General features: G+C 39.6%; 1 protein-coding gene and 1 pseudogene across 5 annotated transcripts in view; both read right to left on the minus strand.

The window, feature by feature from the left end:
* Nucleotides 1-829: 829 nt before the first annotated feature.
* Nucleotides 830-10,858, minus strand: part of scml4 (Scm polycomb group protein like 4) — a 34,389-nt gene continuing 24,360 nt past the window's right edge. For 4 of the 5 annotated variants that reach the window (XM_060884253.1, XM_060884248.1, XM_060884252.1 and 1 more), the window contains 5 exons: nt 7,995-8,195; nt 6,446-6,646; nt 2,500-2,709; nt 2,211-2,356; nt 830-1,053 (listed from right to left, as the gene is read on the minus strand). In XM_060884253.1, the coding sequence (XP_060740236.1) occupies nt 928-1,053; nt 2,211-2,356; nt 2,500-2,709; nt 6,446-6,646; nt 7,995-8,195 (884 nt within the window). In that variant the 3' untranslated portion in view covers nt 830-927. The remainder of the gene's footprint in view (nt 1,054-2,210; nt 2,357-2,499; nt 2,710-6,445; nt 6,647-7,994; nt 8,196-10,858) is intronic. The other variant, XM_060884249.1, reaches the window with a different exon arrangement.
* Nucleotides 8,305-8,488, minus strand: LOC132855458 (small nucleolar RNA U3; annotated as a pseudogene).

Genomic DNA, 10,858 nt, shown 5'->3' on the forward strand with positions numbered 1-10,858 from the left:
ATATGTGCACCTTACTGAACCGAACTGAGGCAGGTGTGTGTGGGATTCGGTAAACAGAAGAAACTTGCCATGGTTCTACAAGGGATTTGGTCCTTTCAGATGAAACCCAGGATTGTACTGCAATGCATGCTCTCAGTGCTGGTTTGCAATACAAATGCAGATTTTTCCATGTGAAGCATGTAACCGTAATGCTCTAATTTGTGCAAAACCCATATTGTATTTTATGATTGGTCCACGGTGCCTGTATTTCGCTGCTGGTTAAACCAGTAATAGCCCTGTTGTGTGTTTGAAAAGTTAGAATTTCAGATTTCAGTGACTTCACTTTTAAGTATGATCGAGTCTTGTTTAGCTGCTCTTGGAAAAATGGGATCCAACGTCACAACCTGTAATGTCTTTGTTTGACCACAAAGTGGCGATAGAAGATCCAAAGGTTGTGTGAAGTGTATAGAACCTGTATGGGTCCAGTCCATGACAAGGCAGGATTTTGTTATCCACGTCCGATTTATTGTACTTTCTTAATTTTTTCTTATCTTTATCTAACTTTAGTATGCATAATTCCAAAAGCTCTGTGAAAGTCCCAGTTCTAACTGTCATCATACAGTAGATGGCTCAGCATGATGTCAGTTCTTGTTGAAAGAAACTCAAGGGAATTGTCAATTAGTGTCCAAAATAATCACAGAAATTTTAAAAGTCCACGGGCACTTGGTAGGTGAGGGTCAAAAATGCATATGAAGAACACTAATGAAAACCAAGTAAGTGGTCCGTCACGGTGTGTGAGACTGTGTGTTTGTATTTTTGAGAAGGAGATAAGCATGCGTGTGTGTGTTTGTGTGTGTGTGTGTGTGTGTGTGTGTGTGTGTGTGTGTGTGTGTGTGTGTGTGTGTGGGACAAGTGGAATCAAGGTTGTGGTAATGGCCTTTCAGCATTTCAGAACTTGGTTTGTTTTAACTTGTCGATGTGGTAACAGAGTTTGAGTGCTGGACCAAGCTTGAGTCCCAGGTACTTCATGATCATGTCACTCTTCAACAGCAGGAGAGCATCTCCATCAATCTCCTGTAAGACCAGTTATATAGTCACCCAACAAGCAACTGCTCTTTTAGAGATTTAAATAAGCGTTTCAAACTTCAGAGTTTTACATTTTTTACAGAGACATTGTAATGCTATATCTTTATGAGCTTCTATGCTGATTCTTTTCTTATATACTGTAGTTATTTTTATGAGTATATGCTGTACTGATTGTTATGGTTGTATTACTTACTGTACTGATTATTATGGTTGTATTATATACTCTTCTGATTAATATAGGTACATACTGTACTGATTATTGTGGGTTTATTATATACCATACTGATTATTATAGTTGTATTATATACTCTTCTGATTAATATAGGTACATACTGTACTGATTATTGTGGGTTTATTATATACCATACTGATTATTATAGTTGTATTATATACTCTTCTGATTAATATAGGTACATACTGTACTGATTATTGTGGGTTTATTATATACTGTACTGATCTTTAAGCATATATACTGTACTGATTATTAAGTGTATATACTGTACTGATTATTACTTATCAGTGTATTATATACTGTACTGATTATTAAGTGTATATACTGTACTGATTATTATGAGTGTATTATGTACTATATTGATTATTATGGGTGCATTACATGCTGTACTGATTATTACTGGTACGTATATACTGTACTGATTGTTATGAGTGTATTATGTACTATACTGATTATTATGGGTGCATTACATGCTGTACTGATTATTACTGGTATATACTGTACTGATTGTTATGAGTGTATTATGTACTATACTGATTATTATGGGTGCATTACATGCTGTACTGATTATTACTGGTATATACTGTACTGATTGTTATGAGTGTATTATGTACTATATTGATTATTATGGGTGCATTACATGCTGTACTGATTATTATTGGTATATACTGTACTGATTGTTATGAGTGTATTATGTACTATACTGATTATTATGGGTGCATTACATGCTGTACTGATTATTATGAGTATATACTGTACTAATTAATATGGGTACATACTGTACTGATTATTATGGGTATGTAATGTACTGATTAGTGAGGGCACTCATTAAAGTATTCTTATTGTTAAATGATTAAACTGTATGTTCTCTCATGGATTATCACGCTGTAATAAAACTGCAGCCTACACTCACGTGTTTCCGAAAGAGTTCCACATGTGGACCGAGAGCCTGAGGGTCTGCATCTTTGATAAACCACACCACCTCCTCTACACTCCACCGGGACGGATCTTTACTCGGCGGAGGCTTTGACTCACCTGCCTCTGGGGACGGACTGTAGGCTGGAGAGAGAGAGAGGAAGAAAAACAAAAGGACAGAGATAGACTGATTGATTACAATCAGTACAATATCTTTTGCACCTGCATGCGTAAAGCTATTATACTGACTGTGTTCTTTGAACGTGTAATACCATGGGTTAACTTACCACTTCTGTTTCCTTCCTGGAATGAACTGGGACTGGTAGCCGGTCTGCAAACAGCCCCAGAAGAGTAGGTGGCACCAGAGCGAAACCCGTAGTTGGATTTCGAGGCTATGTATGGTGATGTCATTACTCCAAAGGATGTGTCAGTATGGTCGACAGAGTAGCGCTTGGACTCGACTGATTCAGAGTGGTAATCGTCCACCATAGAGTCTGCTACAGAAGAACAGAAAACACATTTCAACAACTTATTTTTTTATTTTTATTTTTTTTTACATTTTTAGCATTTATATCTTGACATTGCATCATTCACATTCACCATCCCTGCTTTGCCTGTCACCAGCTGTTCATACTGTCCCTGCTTCCAGTTTCTGCATCCTTCACTCCATCTCACCTTCCTCCTTGACTTACCACCATCAAATCACCATTCAACAACCTGACACTTTTTCCTCTCTTTCACTTGAATCAGTTGATAAAAATTTGACACTGATCTCCTTTCATACTGCTCTTATCTGTCAAAGTTCTGAGCTGGCATGACAGCTGCAAGACATTCTACATGGAAAAGCTTCAAGCACCTGCATCAGGACAATTTGTAACCCTTCATCTCCTCCATCCAATTTATCACTTCACAAGGAAATTTTCTTCCACTTTCCAAGTCATATTTTTTTACAATTTCTGTTAAAGAGCCTTGAAATCTTCCCACTGGATTCCATTCCTTCCACAGTGCTCCCAGCTACCACCGAGATCCTAACAAGTATGGCTTCAGAACCATTATTGAGAACCAGCAAGCCACAAAGATCCTAACCAGTATGGCTTCAGAACCATTACTGAGAAGTTCCATGCCAGCAGACCAGCCAGGTTGGCAATGTTTCTCATTCTCCTTGACCTTGCAGCAGCCTTCAACAAGTTAATCACTTCCTCATCTTCAGCTTGAAATTCTTGTCACAGTACAGTGGTAGATTATTTCTTACCATTTTCTCTATGAAGTACCACAAGGTTCAGTGCTGGGTCTTTAGATCTCTATCATTTTCAGAAATGAGTTCCATACCACTGCTACTGTATGTTAATGACACTCACCTCCTCCTTTCCAGACCTCAGCATGTCTACCAGTGTTGCCAAAGGCAAAACAAAGCTGTTGTACATCCCTGGACATCTTGCAATCTTGTGATCTCAGTGGACAACATTCAGATTACACTATTGGATAGTGTGCTCACCCTTGGGGCAGTTTTGGACAAACATCTACTGATATTTCCTGACACCTAGGAAAGTCATCTAGGTTGCTTCTTCACATCATCAGAAGGATCTGGCCTTTCCTGTGCACGGAGGCCTTGACTATACACACCAACCGACTCTTGAACATAGCTCCAAGACTTGTTTTCCTTCACACTGCTGTATTACCTCCACCTCCACCAGCATCCTGTAGCTGCCAGCATCAGATTTATAACACTAACACTTGCCTTCAAAGCCACAAATGGAACTTTAAAGCATTTATCACATGCAACATGCCCTCTTGGACCCACTATGCCTCAAGGTACAAGGGAAATAAAAGGCTTCTGTGTACTGGACCCAGATGGTGGAATGAACGTCCTCTGGCTGTCCAAACAGCCCACAGTGTTGAAGCTTAACAGTATTCTTAGTCCATGACCTAGTTAACAAGCATGAAGATATGTTTTTCATGGAGACTACAAAGCTCTTCTGTGAATCACTTTAAATAAGGCCAATGTAAATGTGGATCCCAGACCATGTCCATGTGTCTATTTCCATACTGATTCTTGTAATGAATTCAATTGAAATTGTTTGGATATTGCATAAAGAATGGTGAAATGTGGTGAAAAAAATATAAAGGATATTTACAGTGAATCCTATTGCACTATGACAAATGGATGTACCGCATTAAATATTCAACATGCATGAAGACACAGACATGAGGCTAAAATACCTGCAACACTCCCAAGACAGCATTCCACTTTTAAATCCAATAACTGAAATTTTGAGGCTTAATTATTATGGGAATTATTATTATTATTATTATCTCTCTAGAAACCAAAATTCATAAAGCAGTTGCATTGTCCTGAGCTTAATAAATCTGCTTCCCTCCCGCTGTTTCCAAATCCACGGAGGCCACAACTATTACGTCCATTTAACTGCTGAAAAGAACACTCAAGAAGTGATTACCCCCTTTCTGATGGCCACTTACAAGGGCTAGGGCACATCAAAAGATCTCCTCCACAGGCTCGCAGTGCGGGAGAGGGCAGATAATGAATAAAAATTTACAGCCGTGCCGAAAAGTGCAATGACTGCAGACGGCCGAGGAAACCGCACAATTAGAAAGAACAATACGACAACACAAGCTGATTTTCAAGTAAGGCAGTTGAAGCATCCATAAAAGTATCAGATACAGAAATTATTTAGAGGATTATAACGAAGAAACTAACCCCAATTTAACCTGCTTGTGAATGAACAAAATAATAATCCTTACTACATCTAAAGGACATTGAGAATAAGCCTAAAGTAGTGACTATATATTTGGCTATTATTAATTGAAACCATTAAACCATGTTCTAATTTATAAAAGATATTTTAGATCAAACTGTATTTTTATTGTCTATTGCGCTTGTCATACACATACTGCAAATGACAGCAATAAGTCGTCACAATAATAAGTAGACTCACAATACCCACCAATAGAGGGCGCCATCTCTTGAACAACATCCTGCTTCACTTCCTGTTCTTATGCATTAAAGTCTCAAGCTGTGTCCAAATATCATTACTACTCTACTATACAGGAGCTTGAAAGCAATACATAAAAGTATTGGTATTTCACGATTCTCAGGATTCTGCAGAATGGAAACAATGCAAACTGCGAAATCCCATAATGCAACAGGACTGGTATGGAAAGTAGCATGTCGGTTCTTTTTAAGGAATTAAACACTGTTCATTGTGGTTTAACTGGACTTATTGAACAACATCGGAGTAATAAAGTCTTGTTAAAGATTTAAACAAGGAAAAAAACAGTTGAGGTTTTTGAAACCCAAAAAAAGGTTTTCACAGTTATTATGACATCAGAAGTCACAGGACAATGTCAACATGGTGGATGTAGTATGTCCAGATTACGTGCATACTACGCATGTATACTGATAAATAGGTACTGAATCAAATGCAGAAGGAACTGAATCAAATGAGGTAGGTATTGAATCATATGTATGTAGTAGGTGAAGGCATTATGAACTGAACTGAGCAAATTTGGTACAGATTCAGATGCAGTAGGTACTAAATCATACACAGCAAGTACTGAATCCATTTCAGATTAATGAATAAATATAGTTATGTAGCTGAATTTCTGTCAAATTATCTGCAGTAAGTTCTGAATCAGATGCAGTAGGTACTGAATCAAATGCATTACTGAATTGGATACGCTGGGTATTAATTGAAGACAATAAGTACTTAATCGAATGCAATAAGTACTGAATCTACCGCTGATTAATGAATAAATATTGTTATGTAACTGACCTTCTGTCCAATAAACACTGCGTCCAATTATATTCCTAATTTGAGAAATTTTTGATTTTGAGGAAACTTATAACCAAGTAAAGAAGCTGACGTCTGTATCCAATCATAATAACAGTGCTGGTTATTATGTCATTAAATGTGATACGTTTGTGAAAGTTTTGCAACACCTACAGCATCCAGGTTTTTAGGGATGTAATTAGGGAAGGCCATAAAGGAGATGTTTGACATTAGTGTTATTAACACGCAGTCTTTACTGGATTTAATCACTTATAATGTTGATTGACTTTGGGTCATGATTTAAAGACATTCTGCTCAAAAAACACATGCAATTCAAAGGAGTTCTTAGTTAAAAATGTTCTAGAAGCACACCAAACACATAAAAAGCTTTTGTGATTAAACAACGCAGGATCTGGAGCATACAAGAGGAAGACGGGAGACTCACTCGACTTGGATTGTTCGTCTGAATGCTTGTCTGTGTGAGCCGAAGAAGAGGAGGAGGGAGACGAGGAAGGTGCAATTGGCTGATCACTGAAGAGGTTCTCGCACAAAAGGCTCCGGCAGAGCTTTTTTAGAAAGCGGAGGACATAACCCACACTGTTCACCACTGGCAGACTCAGAAGGTGCTGCTTGCCGTCAAAAGTGGCTGCAGGGAAGAGAAACAATTGGCAGAAATCAGAGCCGAGTTACAGTCAAACACATACAAAACAGGAGTCAATACCATTTAGAACATTTGGCAGACATCCTTATCCACATTTTATCTTGTTTACACAACCAAGCAGTTAAGGGCCTTACTCAAGGGCCCAGGAACGGCATTTTTGCAGTGGTGAGACTGCACTCATGACCTTCTACTCGGTAGCTCAACATCTTGAGCTACCACTTCTCCTGTCATGACTCAGCAGTGGGCAGAGCTTATTAGAAACAGAGCTGTGTCTCAGTTAAGTCTGAGGTGAGTGAGTACGTTCTCCTTTGATTATGACATCAGGTGCGTTCAAGTCACTGTGTTGATCAGAGCTAGATGATAACTCTTAATGACCTACAAAAAATATAGTAAAAATTCTCATCAGATGAGTTTTGCTTGTTATTATCAAGCCGCCATCAAATCTATCGTTACATACTGCACATTCGCCTCACACCTCCAGGGTTGGGGGTTCGATTCCCGCCTCCGCCTTGTGTGTGTGGAGTTTGCATGTTCTCCCCGTGCCTCGGGGGTTTCCTCCGGGTACTCCGGTTTCCTCCCCCGGTCCAAAGACATGCATGGTAGGTTGATTGGCATCTCTGGAAAATTGTCCGTAGTGTGTGATTGCGTGAGTGAATGAGAGTGTGTGTGTGCCCTGTGATGGGTTGGCACTCCTTCCAGGGTGTATCCTGCCTTGATGCCCGGTGACGCTTGAGATGGGCACAGGCTCCCCGTGACCCGAGGTAGTTCGGATAAGCGTTAAAAAATGAGTGAGTGAGTTGTATTCATTCAGGTTTATTGTTAGACGTTACCGCTAAAATTTCTGTATCAACAAACGCTAAAAAAATACAGTGGGATCAAAAATAGCTAAAAAACAAAATGCCATATATAATGATATAATGCCTGTATTTTAGTAACTTGCTGCATAATTCCAACACATAATAACTAAAATCAGCTTCTGAGATGAGGAAACGTTCAATTTCAACTAAATTACCGTCAACTATAGATGTTGCTGCATCCATTGATTCCACCGTGTTTTATTTCTTTTTATCACAGAAACTTAGAGCTCAATACCAATCCAGAGTTTCCGACTGGTACGACTTTGATGATTTTAATGCACCGTATGTCTGACAATTTTGACTTACCAAGATTACCTTGGGTGTAGTGAGAAGATTAACAACAGCAACACACTCAGCTTAAATTTTTTCATATTTTGTTAACAGAAGATGTTGAAGCATTTGATTCCATTAGTATGCTTTTAAGAGCGTGTGTGTGTGTGTGTGTGTGTGTGTGTGTGTGTGTGTGTGTGTGTAACCTGATATTTTTTCTCCTCCGTAGCCCTGTGTGAGCAGGGTAAAGACTGTTTTCTGCTGGTAAGCGCTGTCGATGCAACCCTGCACGGCCTGCTGCAGCACCACGGAGGGCCGCGCAGGGCCCAGATGATCGGGAAGCTGCATGACTTTCTGCCTGTCCAGATTCGGGCCAGTGTTCACCTGCTTATTCACGTAGATACACACTAGAAAGAGAGAGAGTGTGTGTGTAGCATTTTATACTTAGAAATTTATGCATTTAAAGCAAACACTTGCACATACAGGGCAACATAATTAAAAGTAAGATGTTTGATAATCACCCTGAACATGTACTTTTCTTCTCACACTTCTCACAAGAAGTACAGAACATTCATCCACAATTAAAGCTCATGACTAAACCATCAGAAAAACCCATCTCACGTTCGGAAAAGTCCATCACGACTCGTCATTGTGCTTCGAGAGATGTAACACTTTCAAATCACATTCCTGATGTCAACACAAAAACCTAAACCTAAAAACCCGTCATCCACCAAATGAAAAGGAAATCGGTTACTCAGAAGTGGAAAGTGATGGAGACAAATCTTTCAGAAAAATGTGAGAAGAATTAATTGTAGAAAATGCAGAAAAAACTGTAAAAAACAACAACAATGACTTTATTTATTAAAATGCCGTTTAGCTAGAGTTTATGAAATAATACCAGTAAGAACATCATTATGTTTGCTTCCTAAAACACAGCAAATGAGAAAATAAAATCTGAGATTACTGTAAAAGAGCAAGATCGTACATACAGGGGCTGGACAATGAAACTGAAACACCTCTTTAACACCACAGTCATTTCTTAGTGTTATGTACAGCCACCGTTTACCACCAACAACAGTCCAGGTGCTGAGCTTTTTTGGGGCTTTTCCATGCTGTAACTGCTGGATCTGGGAAAGATGGTGTAGGTGGAGTCATCAGAGAACAATACGTGGTTCATGTTGTCTTCAGCCCCGAAGTCCCAACACTGGTACCATAGAAATCAGCTATAGCAGCACAACCATGAATACTGACCATGTTTTGGTGAAAACAGGAGAGTCTAGTTGTGCAGCTGTGGATTTATGTCTTTTTGATACAATCCGGATTTGGACCCGGAAATTTCAGACAGCTCTCTCTCTGGTGTGGTCAGTTACTCTTGTAGGATGAAGTTCATCTTTCATGGCGGTATGTGGACATTACCCTGGATACCGTGGCTTTTGATACACCACAGAGACTTTCTGTCCTGGTCACAGATGCCCCAGTGAGACACCCACCAACACGCTGTCCTTTTTGAACTCTGATGTGTCTCCCATTATGTTGTGTGGATTGTAATATATTATGTACAGCTATGTTACAGCTCTTCCTTATGAAATATGATATCAATGTTCTGATTGGCCACACGGCCACACAGGTATATACTGTAAGTGTCAAACATCCATCGCTACACTAGCCAATGTTTCAGTTTCATTACAAAGACGGTTTAAGCATCTAATAAGATTTGCGTGTAACCAGAGCCGATCGGCCCTATACCTAGTTGCGTAGGGCCCCGCAAATTACGCAAGGCCCCGCCTCCCCTTGCCTCATTTTACAGCGCATGTTAATGTTTACTGTGTAGATGACAATATGAAGCGGAGCTATCCATCTGGCCATGAAAAGAGAAAAAAGAAACAAAATGAGAGTGAAATGCGAGAACAGCAATCAGGTAAACTTGTGTTCTCTTCAAGTTTGATGTCAGCAAGAGCAAATAACAGTAAAGTTAAGTTGATGTGATTCTCTCTCTAGTCTCTATCTGACTAGCTAAATTAGGTGTGCAGTGCTGCCATTGCAAGTGTGAATATGTGGCAAATGGTTCACATGGCTCACGGGTCAGGTAGGAGGGCCCCTTAGCAGAATTTGCTTAGGGCCCCAGGGAGGTCAGGATCGGCTCTCCGTGTAACATTAACAGTAACGTACTTTGACTCTAATAACTAGATAACTAACCACTCTTTACAACCATGGTAAGCAGAAAAGTATTCCAAAATTTGTTTATGCAAGTCACATGTGAGTAAACTGTCATGTCATTAGTCACAGAGCACCTGCGTGCACATTCTGGGGTTCTGCTCATCCATCAAGATTTATTGCGGCTTTGTTTTAGGCCGTAGCCGTTATAATTTGGAAGCTGTATCAGAAATCGAGGTTTCTCGAGCAGGGACAAGGCTGTTTCATAGAAGAGCCTTTACACGTCATTTTAAAAGGAAGAAGTGCGCTCACTGTCAGAACGCTTCAACACCGAAGAGCTATCATCTATCATGTCAACACGTTACGTTCCCATAATACATTTCTATACACGGTTGTCTTTGGAGGACGGTCTGCTTTCTCACCACAAGTAAACAGTTCCAGAGTTTCGTTTGGTACGAAACAAAGCACGACTGCTGTGTACAGTACATATACGTCTAAACAAACCCAAACCGAGAAGAAACATACACCAGGTTCTGAAACAAACGAGCCGTGTGTGAAAATGTCCTTAGAAAGCATAAAGAAAACGCTAACACGCTGCAACAACTGCAGAAGTCCGCATCACGTTCCACTGAAGACTGACTAAACACATAGATATATACCTGAAATGATCAAATGATTAATTTTATTATTATTATTATGTGTGCATAACCTTCATTACTCCATTAATGATGCCAAAGTGAAATCATATTTTATTTAAAGGCCAAAAGGAGACTTTAATGTCGTCTTCAGTCTGCATCAGCCAGCACTGTCCTCCTGCTTGGAGCCACATGAAGCAATAAACGCTCTTGAATTAATGCCTTCAAACATGCAGGATGATGATCTAATGGCAGAGAAGTAATGTTTGGCTACAAAGCAT

Source organism: Tachysurus vachellii, chromosome 12 (assembly GCF_030014155.1).
Source record: "Tachysurus vachellii isolate PV-2020 chromosome 12, HZAU_Pvac_v1, whole genome shotgun sequence".
NCBI lineage: Eukaryota > Metazoa > Chordata > Actinopteri > Siluriformes > Bagridae > Tachysurus > Tachysurus vachellii.